This window comes from Stigmatopora argus, chromosome 13 (genome assembly GCF_051989625.1).
Source record: "Stigmatopora argus isolate UIUO_Sarg chromosome 13, RoL_Sarg_1.0, whole genome shotgun sequence".
Classification (NCBI taxonomy): domain Eukaryota; kingdom Metazoa; phylum Chordata; class Actinopteri; order Syngnathiformes; family Syngnathidae; genus Stigmatopora; species Stigmatopora argus.
The window spans coordinates 9,667,713-9,682,362 of record NC_135399.1 but is presented as its reverse complement, the minus strand read 5'-3'; the positions used below and the strand labels follow the sequence as shown (position 1 = coordinate 9,682,362).

General features: G+C 39.5%; 2 protein-coding genes, 1 long non-coding RNA gene and 1 pseudogene across 11 annotated transcripts in view; 2 read left to right on the top strand and 2 right to left on the bottom strand.

Moving 5' to 3' along the window:
• Window positions 1-56: 56 nt before the first annotated feature.
• Window positions 57-4,911, top strand: LOC144086728 (CASP8 and FADD-like apoptosis regulator). 4 transcript variants are annotated; one of them, XM_077616789.1, is made up of 9 exons: window positions 57-512; window positions 579-607; window positions 828-1,173; window positions 1,848-1,953; window positions 2,074-2,209; window positions 2,470-2,513; window positions 2,593-2,671; window positions 3,400-3,904; window positions 4,415-4,911. In XM_077616789.1, the coding sequence occupies exons 3-9, from the start codon at window positions 836-838 to the stop codon at window positions 4,539-4,541; spliced, it is 1,335 nt and encodes a 444-aa protein (XP_077472915.1). In that variant the 5' UTR covers window positions 57-512; window positions 579-607; window positions 828-835; the 3' UTR covers window positions 4,542-4,911. The 4 variants fall into 4 exon arrangements, with proteins under 4 accessions (XP_077472915.1, XP_077472914.1, XP_077472913.1 ...); XM_077616788.1 differs by having other exon boundaries at window positions 579-1,173; XM_077616787.1 differs by having other exon boundaries at window positions 57-607.
• A 399-nt stretch (window positions 4,912-5,310) lies between these two features.
• On the bottom strand, window positions 5,311-6,677 carry LOC144086729 (uncharacterized). Its single transcript, XR_013304567.1, has 3 exons — window positions 6,519-6,677; window positions 6,387-6,430; window positions 5,311-5,816 (listed from the first exon to the last, which is right to left on the bottom strand). It is a non-coding gene; the product is annotated as an uncharacterized LOC144086729 (long non-coding RNA).
• A 615-nt stretch (window positions 6,678-7,292) lies between these two features.
• On the bottom strand, window positions 7,293-11,024 carry LOC144087222 (uncharacterized; annotated as a pseudogene). The gene is made up of 3 exons (XR_013304668.1): window positions 10,849-11,024; window positions 10,723-10,766; window positions 7,293-9,127 (listed from the first exon to the last, which is right to left on the bottom strand). The product of XR_013304668.1 is annotated as an uncharacterized LOC144087222 (transcript).
• A 1,318-nt stretch (window positions 11,025-12,342) lies between these two features.
• Window positions 12,343-14,650, top strand: part of dip2a (disco-interacting protein 2 homolog A) — a 53,356-nt gene continuing 51,048 nt past the window's right edge. For 4 of the 5 annotated variants that reach the window (XM_077617433.1, XM_077617432.1, XM_077617430.1 and 1 more), the window contains exon 1: window positions 12,343-12,856. In XM_077617433.1, coding sequence (XP_077473559.1) covers window positions 12,733-12,856 — 124 coding nt within the window. In that variant the 5' untranslated portion in view covers window positions 12,343-12,732. The remainder of the gene's footprint in view (window positions 12,857-14,650) is intronic. The other variant, XM_077617431.1, reaches the window with a different exon arrangement.

Here is a 14,650-nt window from a genome sequence, read left to right as displayed (position 1 = left end):
GAAGTCGTGCTCGCTAGCTCAGCAAAAGGAGGTGAACGGTGATGCGTTCACGGCTGTCGGACGGCATGGTATTCGCAGTTGGAACTCGCGGATTCATCTACATTTTCAGTTTTTTTTCCAACATCTATAATATGAGCATATATACAGTAAAGTAGATACTTTTTAAATTTGACTTATTCATGTTCAAATATGTAAATACTTTTAATGAATAAATTAACTTATTGATGCCGGAATTGCGGTTTTTAAGAAGCCAAACTATAGTTATAGTACCTAAGTCTTAATATATGACTTTCTCAGAGTAAATGGGAATATTAAAAAGAAATTAAAAAAAAAACAGAAATACACACGTAATCCTCAGATGATTTATGGAATGAAATACGAACGAATACATATTTAAGTTAAACAGTTAACGTGTTTAGAACGGTTGAGTGTAATTGTAATATTGCTTAGGATATAACGCTCTAAAACACAATGACTTCAACCGTTGATAAAAGAGATCAAAGACGTCAAAGGTAGGAGAATATGTAGTATGAAACCCCGCCCTCGCTCTTTGTTACTTTCATTTTTTGCTCTCATAGGAAGTCGTCCTAATATAACTTCACACCAGGTACGTCGATCGTAACGAAATAGTGAGTCATAAATGTATGCCCTTTCTCTGCTCTTTTTCTGTAAAGTTTCGACATTAGTTTGCGGAAATTCCTCTCGTGACGCACTTTTCAAAAACTACGCTCTTGCTGCTTTTTTCTTCTTCAGAATTTCTATTTCTGATCACCACAATTTAGAGAAATAATTTCAACAGACAATACTGTGTCCGTGTTATTTTCCAGGAATATCAATGGATGTTTGCCAGAAAAGACACTTCTGCGCTCGACTTCCTGCATCTGACAAGCCTTCAGATAGGCTTTGTGTTATCGAAAAAATATCAGATTCTCTTGGTTGCAATGACCGTTCCAAGGTTTTGTACCTGTGCGAGATTTTGAACACGGAAAATACAGCAGTCTGTGTAAAGGAGACGCTTAAATCCAAGGTCATGAGCTCTGATGCGGGCAATCTGTTCTTAGCTGAGCTCATGTTCCATTTGAGAAGATACGATATTCTGAGGAAAGTTTTGGGATCCAGCGAAGATGAAGTGGAGAGAACTTTGGGATCCAGGCACTTTCTACCCAGATTCAGGTGAGCCCCCTATCCAGATATATTTATCATTGACAGACAGAAAAAAGTACATTAAATGTCATTCTTTCTACCTGAAAGCGATTAAATGTCAATATTTTTGTACTACTAAATGGACATGAGTTTTCTGACTGTGTGTTTAAACAAAAGATCATTTTTAAACTCTGCTTTGGACATTTTATAATGGGACGTCTCGAGTAAAACACAAACGTATCAAGTCCCGCAGTTTAGCTCGCAACAAACAGGATTCAGAACGGAAGAAATATCCGGCCTTTCAAAGTAAATAATGTTAATAAAAATATATTACTATATATACAGTGATTGCATCTTTACACATAGCAAAATGTATCACTGTCATTTTTATGGGATGCACTAAAACCCCCAAAATTCTATAAAATCATTCAGAAAAAAACTGTCATGCCACCAAAACAAAAAAAAACAGTGTTATCAGTTTTATTAGTATTTGTTTGAGTTTAAAAAAAATATATTAAATACATTGATAAAATGTTTTTTAAAAAGACAAAATTCATGAATTTAAAATGATTGAAAACTGCAATCAACTCTTAATATTACCCTTTACATAATACTTTTGAATAAAAAAGAGAATTACACTGTTTACTTGTTTGTGATGATTTAGTATGCTCCCATTTCACTGAATTCATGCTTCTTCCCCGCAGAGTATTAATGGCTCATATCAGCGAGAATATGAGCAGCGATGATGTCGACAGTGTGAAATTTCTCCTTTCGGATATGATACCGCGTGGGAAAATGCAATCTTTCAAGGTGAGAGGTGATTTGGGCGCTTCATTCCTGCCATAGCAGAACATTTTGTGGCTAACACAAAACTATTTGAATGAAGACAAGACGTTCACCTTGTGACAGAAACATTTTTAAAACTTGCAGAGCTTCCTGGACTTGATTGCTGAGCTGGAAATACTGGGCAAAATTTCCCCCAAACGAGTGGACTTTTTGGAGGAATGTTTAAGGGTCGTGGGCAGAATTGATCTGGCCAAACAACTCAAGATGTACAAGATGTCAGGTGAGCATTTGAGACAGTTATACATATTGAGATTATGTTTAAAAAGTCCCCAAATTACTGAAGGCAGTTTCCATATTCGGTATCGGGAGCCAAAAAATTGTACTGGTGCAACACAACTCAATTTCACATCCTCTTTTTGGAAATGTTTCAGATAAAAATAGAGCTAGCAACCTGGCTAAATACTTTCATAAATACTTTTCATAATCTCAGTTATTAGTGACTTTATTTTTTCCTTTCATCTAATTGATTTTTTATTCCAGTTAACATGGCAATAACTGAAGAAGTCATACACCACACCGGCAAGGTAAGACGGATACTATGTTTCAACCCTTGTCTATCTTTGTCAATGACAGTAACTAAATGATTACTATTCTATTCACCAGAATCCACTAAATCGAAACACCTTTACCAGCGAACCCAGAGGAGTTTGTCTCATTATAGACTGCGTGGGTAACGACGGAGGTGAGGCACCGACCTACAATTAGACTAGTACATATTGTGGACATGTATCGTTTGACCAAAAACACAACACCTAGAAAGATACTATTGAAACCATTTCTAAGCAAGCTCTGAAAGTATTGGACAGAAAATCAAAAACGCACCACCACAGTCAGATATTAAAAAAACACACCTGAACTGGGACAATACTGTTAAATACGCAGATGCCATCTTAGTTTACAAAATCTTCCATCACAAAGCTTCTCCTCCACTTCAAGATTTTGTACCAAAAATCCCAATATATCAACAAGAGCTGGCTCTAGAGGTGACTGTGTAGTTCCCCTCAAAAAGAGTGCTAAATTAGCCAGAGCGCCTTCTCTGTCTGTGCCGCAAAAACATGCTACTCAATACCAATTAACATACGTGAACTCTCATGTCTGAACCTCTTCGCCAATCATCTGGCTCTTAGCCGAACAAAATTGCGATCACAACGCTGTCTAACACTCTTCTACATGTGTGTGTGTAGTGTGTCTTAGTTTATCTTCAACCTCTACTAGGGACTAAAGATGGAAATTAGCCCTCGCCTACATTCTTACACATTTACATATATGTTCATTAACGGGAATATGTTCATTAATATGTGCTGTCCCTTATTAAATCAATCAAATTCAAACTCAATAATATAAAAATAATTCACATTATGTTCAGCAAAGATGGATGCCATTTCAAAGACCTTTTTTGCTCACCCTCAGAAATGCTGGAGCAGACGTTTAAGTCACTGCACTTCGAAGTGACTCTTCACAAATGGCTCGGCCTGACCGAGACCGTTACGACGCTCAGAAGGGCCTTCCGAGGAGGTCGCGACCACAAAGGGGACAGCTATGTCTGCTGCGTCATCAGTCGTGCCACCGACAATCACCTCCTGGCCACAGACACAAATTGCGAAGGCCTCCGTCTTCAAGACGTTCGACGCCTTATCACCGGGGCCGTCTATCCGGAGCGGGTTGGCAAGCCGAAACTCTTCTTCGTCCAGAGCTACAGCGTACCGGCATTGCAAACTTTCGAAGGACAGAATCGCTGGGATGATGAGCAATGGGAGTCGGATGGAGGTAGTCAGTTGCCAAGTGACGGCAGTCCGTTGGACGCAGATGTGCTCTGGAGTCACTGCCGGACTGGAGAACAGCAGCTACAGGACGGTCAACATCGCTCCGTTTACCTCAAAGCTTTGGCAGAAGCTCTCGGTGGATTCCAGGGAAGGTACAGAGGCCTATCATTTACTTTATTTATTTTTATATTTTACAAAATGCTTTTTGAACTAAAAACACAAAAGAAAAAAAATGTATTAAAAAATTGCAATGATTGTTGATAAAAAGGGGAAAATCAGGAAATGTAATTTACATCTATCATCATTTAATCCTAAAACAGAAAGTCGGCACTCATGATTTACTTTCTCGGGCCGCACAAAATGATGCGGCGGGCCAGATTTGGCCCCCGGGCCGCCACTTTGACACCTGTACATTAGGATATCAACACATTCCCGACATCACACCAGCAAAAACCTGTCCTGTCATACCTTTAACTATTGTCTGTTAGCTAGTGCATCCTTTCCTCACAAAGAATCCCCTTGGTAAATCAAATTGTGACTGCCTTGTGTTTGTAATGCGAATAGATGGGTAGCAGAATACTTTTCTTCAATCCTTTTTCCTGTATATCTTGTCTCAATGTTTATCCCTTCTGAGATCTATTTTTTTTTTCATATTCCAACAGGAGCAGGCATATGATGGATCTCCACAAAGAGGTGGATAGAGTGATCACGGAGCACAACGGCAGGAATCCTGGAGCAGAATACCACATAGATCTAAAAAACACTTTGACCAAAGATGTTTACTTATAGACTTGATCCTTCCTGATGGATATTATACCCGGAATGTATATATTTACACCTTTCTGATTTCACAGTGCAGCTTGAAACACATCTAGTATACGGTTTTATCTTGCTGTATAAAGTGTTACTTACTTACTACCTGTGTAAAGGTTTCACATGTACTCAAAATCTGGCTTGGCGCACTGAAAACCAAAACTATTAAGCTAGTGTATGTGATCATTATTTACTCAGAATTTTTGCTAAATATATTTGAGGGATTAAGGCATTTTTCCTGTCAGTTTTATGTTTATTATATACAAGTTTGTCACAGCTAATGAAATGTAAATGATTTTTTTTGTATCTAAATTCTATGTAAGCAAGAATAAATACCCGTTTTAAACCAGTGGTCCCAACTTCTTGCCACAAACCAGTAAGGTGTCCCATTTTCTCACAAATCTGCTGGTTTGGACCCCAATTGTTTCATTAACTGTCAACATTTGTGTACACTAATAATTATAAAGAAGCCAGTGTTATAAAAGCTTTTGCAGAAGCCAAATGTACATTTATAAGCTAATTTGTCACCCAATGGGCTTTTTCTAAGACTAGACATTCATTTAGAACTACTTAACAAGGAATGTTTTGTACTTTTGAGGTTTGAATTTGGCTTACTTGCAAGTATAGTCAGAATTTGTATTTCTAGATTGACCAAGAAGAACACGTGTTTAAAAAGGTATTGTCATGTAGTTTTACTTTGACCACAGGGAGACGTCAAATGTAACAATTTAAAGAAAAATACAGATTCAAATTTGACCAATTTAATTAGATGGTTACTGCAATGAACATGGGCTAAACCTACAAATAAATGACAAATTAGTGATAGTCGTGTAATACAAAAAACCCAAGTACTACACTCCTGTTGCATTTACCTTTAAGCCTACCAATGGTTCCATTTTTCACACTTGCTTCCACGCTTACAGCACTTTTTCCCACAAGGGCAAGGGACATAATAGGGCACACAGAAAGGAAGAGGGCAGAGGGTAGGTTCTTGGCAAGGGAGAATTCTGGGACAGCTGCGGCAAGGCGGGCACTGGTTTTCAACCGGTGAAAACGACTCTTGACCAGTAGAGTCCAGGTCACCATCAGCCTCGCGTCCCAAATTTTGTTCAGCTTGAATCCGGATGAATCTGTCTTCATCAGTCTCAACTGGAACGTTATAGTTGGGAAGCCAGCTAGGTGACAGGCTTCTAGCTGAACTCCCGGCCAAAACGTAAGGAGGTACATGACCTCCCTGTCGAGAATTGTGGCCTAATGAGGGGAAAATAATCATAACAGTTGAGAATAACTAAACCTCGCATTGCAAAGATGAGAATACCAAGCTAAAAGGAAACAATGTTTTAATGTAGAATGTTTCCTCATCTAAATATTCACTTTCAAAGCAGATCATGGACATCCAATGATGGTTTTAAATCCCATGAATTGAGGTGTCAGTAGTAGAAATCAAATTAATTTGAACTGGGAGGGCTGGCAGAGAATGAACATTTTAATTTTCCACCTGCTAGTTCAAATGGATTAGACTTATACCAAAGTCAATTTCTGCAGAGAGTTAATACAATTTACTCTTCCTCTGGCCAAGATGCACCCTTCCTCCAGTTAGTTAATTATCCTAGCAGCAAAAGACCATTGTTAAAACTACAAATGCAATTTTCGACCCCAAACTTAGGAAATCCAAGAGGCAAATTCTCAGAGTTGACACATTTACAAAATGGTCAATAGATACATTTTTGGCTATGCCATTTAATAAAACCAAAAAAAGAAGAAAAGATCATTCCTATAGATTTTATTGTGCCAATTATTACATTCATGTATACTACTCACCCTTCACATAGTGTCCAAAGGCCAACAGCCAGAGCACAAGCACCCTAAAGATGTAGTAATTCATGAAAAAAATGTAAAGAAAAATGCATCATAAAGACAATTTAAGACATAACAAAATACATATTACATTACCTCAGACCAACATCAAAAGTCATTATTGACCACGGTCGCAAGTTCTTCTTGCTGAGCTTTGCTACTTTAGGTGTTGTGTTTTGCTGTTGCTAAAAATAACAACAATCTGGCTCAATTTAAAAGGAAGAGCCTGACACCTGTACCAATCAGTGTGCTGATTTCAGTCATTGAACTCAGGTATGTGGGAGGGGTATCTTTTGGAAGTCATGATTTCAAATTTAAAATGAGCCAAAAATATACAGAAAAAAATGTGTTTTCTATATAGACACCATAAATAAAATGTAAATTTTCAAAATTTGTATGCAATAAACATTGGTATTATTATTGGATAATAAAAACAGCACCATATCATCCAGCATTTTCATTTTCCTTTTTGTTTTCTATTGCTTTATCGGGAGTTGGATTTTGTAAATAAACGTATAAATTACTACTGGTGCCTGTGACAGTTTTTTTCTTCCATACATTAGTTGCATTAAAATCATAATCTTTGAATAAAGTGCTGCAAGACACTAAGTTTTAATGAAATGTGCTTTGAATAACTCAACATTTTATTGAAGTATTTTTGTGGACTATTTGAATAATGAAAGATGAGAAAACATTGGATTTAATTATTTATTTAATATGAAAATTTATATATAGGAATAAAAACAGTTTGTACAGGTACACTACATTTTATTCTGTATCACAAAAAGCACTTTCATACTTATCACAATTCACATTATTGGCAACATTTCAGACCATTTACTGGTTTCTGGGAGGTATGAATGTGTTAAATCAATTTTGCATGATTAATTCAAATCTAGTTACGCATTTGGCAGGCAAACAATGACCCTGGAGGGAAGCACATTGTGTGTGCTTGCATATGCCATCAAATGTGCTTTCTGAGTGAATTGTTGACCACCAAGTGAGCAGGCGAAAGGTCTCTCCCAGTATGAGTCCTTAGGCGTTGGATTAAACTGGACTCCCTCGTGAAGGTTTTATCGCATACCGAGCAGGCAAAAGGTTTTTCCCCCGTGTGTATTCTGGCGTGCCTTTTGAAATCAACCTTCCACGTAAAGATTTTCCCACAAACCGAGCAGACAAAAGGTTTTTCACCAGTATGTGTCGTCATGTGTCGCCCCAATTGTTCCTTATAAGTGAAACTTTCGTCACAGACGGCGCAGACGAACGGTTTCTCACCAGTGTGTTTACTTGTGTGCGTTAGTAAATTAGTCTTCCCGGTGAATCGTTTGCCACAGTACGAGCAAGCGAAGGGTTTCTCCCTGGTGTGTTTTCTCATGTGTCTTTTTAAGGTGGAGTTGGTTGAAAAGGTTTTGTCGCATTGAGAACATTGACGCCGTTTCTATTCAATGTGGGAAAATTTATCGTCAGTGTCCCAGGAGTATGAGATCATATCGTCACTATTTGAGAGTGGAGCTAAGAGGTTGTCCGTTTGCGAGCAGTCGCCTTTGGGTTTCTTGTGATAACTTGAAGGGTCTGGAGACTCAACCTCTTTGTTTTCATCATTTTCACTCTTTAAAGGAGAATCAGTCAATTGCAGCCAGGTTATACAAACCGGGCATACAAAAACACAGCAGGGAAAAACCTTTTCCCTGCTGAGTGTTTTTGTATGCTGAGTCAAATCGATTTTCATAGAGAATCTTTTGCCGCAAGCCATGCACCCAAAAGGTTTCTCCCCAGTGTGTGTCCTGGTGTGCTGTATCAAGTCTTTTTTCCAAGCATAGCGTTTCCCAGGAATGGAGCAGGAACACGGTTTTGCCCCAGTGTGTGCTTTTTCATGTCGACTTAATTCAGAATTCATCGTGAATGTTTTCCTGCACAGTGAATAGGCGAAAGGTCTATCTCCAGTGTGCATTCGTATGTGTCTTAATAAACTTGTTTTTCTGGAAAATACTTGTACGCAAACTGAGCAGCCAAAATGTTACCCCACATTGTGTGTTGTTTTCAAGTTTATGTCCGTAGTGGATAAGGAAAAAACATTCGCCAAAGTGTGCATTCTGATGTGTTTTTTAAAGTTTTGCTTCTCAAAGAATGTTTGCCCAAAAACTGAGCATGACAAATGATTCATTTGTTTTTCCAAGTGTCCCTTCTGTGAGAAGATTTCATCATAAACTGGGCAGGAGAAAGGTTTCTGCCCAGGGTGTGTTGTCGAGTGTCGTATTAAATCTCCATTGCAAGTGAAGGTTTTGCCAGAAACCGAGCAGGAAAAAGGTTTCCCTAAATCGTGAGTTCTCGTGTGTGCTCTTAAGTATTTCTTCAGAGTGAATGTTCTGCCACAAGTTGAGCATAGAAAATCTTTCTCGCCAGTATGTGTTCTGGTGTGTCTGTTAAAAATTGACTTACTTAAAAGGGTTTGCTTGCATTGACAACAGTTCCAGCGTTTCTTTTTGGGGTCTTTCGAGTGTATATAATCGGTAACACACTTGGGGTCTTGAGAGTGAGGAGTTAAATGGTTGTCTTCTTCTTCACTCTTTAGATGGACGCTAGTCAATATCAGCTCGGTGATATCGTGTTCCTCTTCTTCCTCCTTCATGGAAGGGGCCTAGTCTTCTTCCCCTTTCATTTCATGTGGGGGGCCTCCAGGTCCATCCATTTAGAATGATAATCTTCTAATGGGCAGATAAATTGCGTGGCATGAACAGATTCAATGACATTTAACACTTTTGCTAACCTTTGACGGCGATACACGTCCAATCCGTTTTAACTGGAAGGGCTCAGTATCTCCCAGTTCAAATGGAATGGACGTTTATCGCTATCAATGATAGCAAAACGGTTGAAAAAAAAAGCGTCACCATGTGCTAGATAATAAATGCAGTAAAAATTCAGTATGAACACAAAAGAATACGACACTTTCGTAAATATTAAATGAACCAACCTGCGTTATCAGCACAATTTGAGTGGTCTTTAGAATTGTAGCATCCTGACCTTGCTTTTCGTTCACACAAAGTTCCTCTTCGTACTCGTTTTTTTTCATATTTTTTGCACACATTTACAAAATGCCAACGATGTATTTGACGTGATGTCAGCTTACCAATGTACGGCTAAACATTAAGAAAAGCTTCAACGTGCACACATTATTCATTAGGTTGCACATGTACTGTGGAGATAAGTTATATTTATGAAGCAGATACATGTGCGAGACTGCCACTTATAGGCGAGGAGTGTCATTACATTGATAGCAAAAGCTAATGAAATATGTCACTTGGTCTCATCTCATCTCATTTTCTGAACCGCTTTATCCTCATTAGGTTCGCAGGGGGTGCTGTAGACTATCCCAGCTGACTCCGGGCCAGAGGAGGGGGGGCACCCTGAATCGGCGGGCAGCCGATCGCAGGGCACAAGGAGACAGAAAACCATGCACTCTCACACCCGTACCCAGGGGCAATTTAGAGTGTCCAATCAGCCTATGATGCATGTTTTTGGAATGTGGGAGAAAACCAGAGTATCCAGAGGAAACCCACGCAGGCCCAAGGAGAACATGCAAACTCCACACAGGTAGACCGACCCTGGATTTGAACCCACGACCTCGGACCTGTGAGGCCAGCGCCAACCACTCAACCGGCCCTCCTTAGAGGACACACAATTTGAAAAATATGGACAGCCATTTTTTTTAAATGTTATTCAATAAAATGGCACCAAATGGCAAAAAAGACAAGCCAAGTCAAACTTACAAGTTTATTATTATGCTCAGGCCGCTTAAACCAAACACAATAAAGCGTCCACTTAGGTTCACAAACTTTTCTAATTGACAAACTAGCATGAGATTTCACCTTACCATGTCACCAATTAAACCTGTTACGACACTTGCGATTACGTTTACAGCAAGATGGCGGGCAAGCGCAAGGGTGATAGCCACGTCGACAGCAAGGAAGAGGGCACGGTTGTGGACAAGGAATGGGTTCAGAGCAAACAGAACAAACAGGGCAAGTGGTTTTAAGGGGAGGGTCCGGGAACGACCGTCCACTGGGACCAAGAACTGCATTTTCCTGACTCAAACTCCCACCATACCGCATTGGAATCACAGCGGCCTCGTACTGTAAAAGTCCATATACCCCAGACTGAAGGGGACTGTATTGCCATGGATCCCAGTTAGGTGCACGGCTTCGGGGGGGACTACCAGCTGCCTGAAAATGACTAAATCCACTTCCTAAAACAAAATCAAAACATTTAAAAGACATGCACTGATTTTCAGTTACTTACTTACCCTCTGCTTGGAGTCCAAAAGCTATTAGCCAGAGCAGAAGCACCCTTAAATGAGAAAATGTCAAGTCATGAAAACAGACCAAAAGACGTCATCGTCGACCAACAAACTTCACGTTTGAAACATTACCTCGCACAAAACTCACGAGCCATTATGAAATATGGTTGCTGGGTTCTACTTACTCAACCCAGCAACTGCAGGTTAAAGACCGTGTTACTGATTCTCCAGAAAATAGAAGCCGCTATCTATCATTGCCCTCAGGTGTGTTGATTTGAAGAGGAGGGCTGCATTCCGATCAACACCCTGTTCCCTGGACATGAAGCATTTTACCCCAGTGGTGTCAAATATATGGCCTGTGGGCCAGGAGCAGCCTGCTAGGTTGGGACAATCTGGCCTACTGGGTTATTTTGCCTGAAAGGATACTTTGTCGATCATTCATGCAGTACATACAGAATCAAATGCTTGTATTTTTGTTGACACCAGCGGCATAAAAAACGAATTTTGTGAGTTGTGTGATTGAGTGCGTGCAGTCACATTCAGTCTTTCGACCCCTGCAGTTAAAAGGGTGCTTGCTATCAATGGCAGCCAATGAGTTGACAAGGAGCCTTAAAATTCCCCAAAACCTACCCGAGGTAACCTGGTAATGCCCAAAAAAAAATCAATTGGAAATGAGCCAAAATGTACAGGAAAATGTAGGTATCCCAAAAAACCTTAAAACTCATTGCCTGCCATTTCAGTGCCATTGACAGCAGTAGACAATCTATTCTAACTAACCAATCTTTTTTGTCAGATCTAGTCAACATATGGCTAGTGAAAAAATTGAGCTTGACACCCCTAATCTACCCTAACAATACGCATCTGCTTGGAACGACCTGTCAATACCAGTGTTCCTCACTTTGGTCTTCTAAAAATAAATTGTTTAATGTGTCACAAATTAGAACTGCCTTCATAGAACATCTGACTTTGAAGTCTGGTCTGATCAGCATGTAAAAAAAAATCCCATAAGCATAATGTTTTCTCAATAGGATTGTCATTTTTAAAGGTTTCAGTGACATTGGGGAAAAAGGATTTTAGCTCCCCTGCTAGATTTGAATGTATCATAAATTTGGTTTTTCTGAGTAAATTGGCTCTATTTAACTGCTGAGGTTGGCACCAATCAGCATGCTGCATTTGACAATAGCATTCAGGTGAGCATAATCTGGTGATGACTTCCTCAAAACATTTCCTGTTTTTTGTGTATTTTATATACTACTTGTAAATAGGCATATATAATAATATCATCACTCCAGTACAGTATTGAATGTGCAAGACTTTTTTTAAATAAAAAAAATGACAACACAAACATAATAACTTGCTTTAATTGAGATTCTCAACTTGCTATCTGGCAGGCTTCCAAAAGTTGAAAAGAAAAACATTTTAAAGGATTGAATAGAACAGTGACTTGAGTTACGAGTGCGGCCACGGCTCGCTTTGAAATGATAAATCAAAAAAGAGACAACCGCACTGTTTTGCGTTGCAACGTGCTTGGCAGGTTGTTTTGGGGGATATTGGCCACTAGAGGGCAGTAAGGTTCCGAAACTTTGCGGCAGGTGCTCGGTGTTGCTAGGATCCCAAGGCGGCTGCGCGATGGGCGAGCCAACCGAGCAGAGCCGAGGCGTGCCGTGCGGAGCATTCGAGTTGAATGAGTTCTCGCTACAGTTGAAGCGAGGCAGCCGTCACTGCGGGACGCAGCCCGCGGCGCCGCGGGGAAAAAGACAGCAAGACCCGACCACCAACCATCACCAGACGCTGGCAACACGTTGCCGTCACGCGCGAGCTAGCGCCCCGGCTAGCCGTGTCATGTCATGACGCCGCCGGAGATTTCCTCCACATCTGTCCGTGGTTACTTCGAGACGCACCCTGTTTTTGCACCGCACCGGTGACCGAAAGCCTATCTTGTTGGAGGTGCTCGGCCGCATTTGTTTCGCCATAGAAAGACAGCCCTTTGGAAATATTTGTGCGTTTAGGAGCGGAATGGCTGAGCGAACCTCCGCCGGACTAGTGACCGTGACGCTGGAGCCCACGCCGGCTGTCGCGATGACCCTGCCGGTGGAGGTCCGGGCCAAGTTGGCTGAGCTGGAGTTGGAGCTCTCTGAAGGTAACTTGAAATCCGTCATACCGCTATTCTTTTTTTAAAAAAAAAAAACCATAATGTCACACTATAAAAGGCAAACAGACTCACAAAAATGTTCTCAATTACGTATCTTCTACTTTCAAATTCAAGCTGTGCGGCTCACTATATACGTCGTTGTCTTAGATTGTGGATATAGTATGTAGTATGTATGTATCTATGTATGTATGTATGTATGTGTACACACACATACATACATACATACTACATATATCCACAATATTATATATACTATATATAATATATATACACACACGCATATATATATATATATATATATATATATATATATATATATATATATATATATAAATACATATATATACATACATATACATGCATATACATACATATACATACATATATACACATATATATACACATATATACATATATACATATATACACATATATATATACGTATATATACACGTATATATACGTATATATACACCTACATATATATATACATATATTTATATATATATATTTACATATATATATTTATTTATTTAAAATATTGATATGAATTTTGTGTTAGTGATAACATGTAGATGCCAAATGGAAATCCATGCAATCACACTCGATTAATAAAATCTCAATTAGAAAAATATTAGTTTTGCAAAAAAAAAAAAAATGGGATTCTTTCAATGGTGCTCTTGCATAATTAGGGAATCACCGCAGTCGATGAGTGTTTCTCAAGTTTTTCTAGCACTCAAGTGTTAAAAAGTACACAGTACTACATGTATATGAATCAATATGGACACACTTTTTTCACTGGAAGAAAATGTTTTATGTTCACTATTTCACTGGAAAGATAACTGAAGATGGATATCTTTTGAAAAAATATTTAGTGCTGATTAATTGAAATAGTTGCTCATATAATAAAACAAAGTAAGTGGACTCCTTTTTACAGGTACGTTTTGTTAGTCTATTTCCATGTTGTAAAGCTTCATAACTTATCAAAGCACTCCCTGAAACTCAAAGTAAATAATCATATTTCATTGCCTTTGACTGCATTAGACATGCAATCCCTTTGAAGTGGGAGCTTCCACCTAACTCAAATGAATCAGGCGTCACTCGCTGTCAATGGCAGTGAATGAGTTAAAAAATAAGTTAACTCTTCATGAAATTTGAACCAGCACCAATACTAAACTACCCCTAACCTGCTAATGGAATAAATGTGTCTCCCAAATCTATATCTGTCCAGTTTCCTCTTCCTCTCTGCTTGACACATCCTGCCTTCTTCGAGCTCTGATAAGAGCACTTCCCTCAGCTTTCTGCCAATTCTTTTCTTGCCGCAGTTTGTGGTCATATGTAACAACCCCCCCCCCCCCACCTCCACGCATCACTGTCGCATAGAATAGATGCGCCGTCGTCAATGAGCGCCACTCATGTTTGACACCAATCATCACATCTGCTTAGTATGCCTGAGAGTGTGTGGCTAACCTTTGCAAAACGCTGTATTATTCATGTGTCGGAATGAATGTGTTTTCTTAAGCAGTCTAGCGGCAGATGCAAGCAGCAGTTTAGCTCGATAACATTTTGGCGCCAGCAGTTGAGACCTGCCGATGTGTAACATAAACAATCTGCGCACGTTCGTGAACCCGTCAGGTACGCCTTATAAATCCGATTTTTGTTTTGATAGCTATCGCCAAAATAACCAATTCCTCCCCTCCGAAATATTACTCATCACAATGGAGTTTAGGATGTAGGTTAGCTCTCAGGTCCAAAGATGGGGTGGAAAAGGAGGCCAAGAAG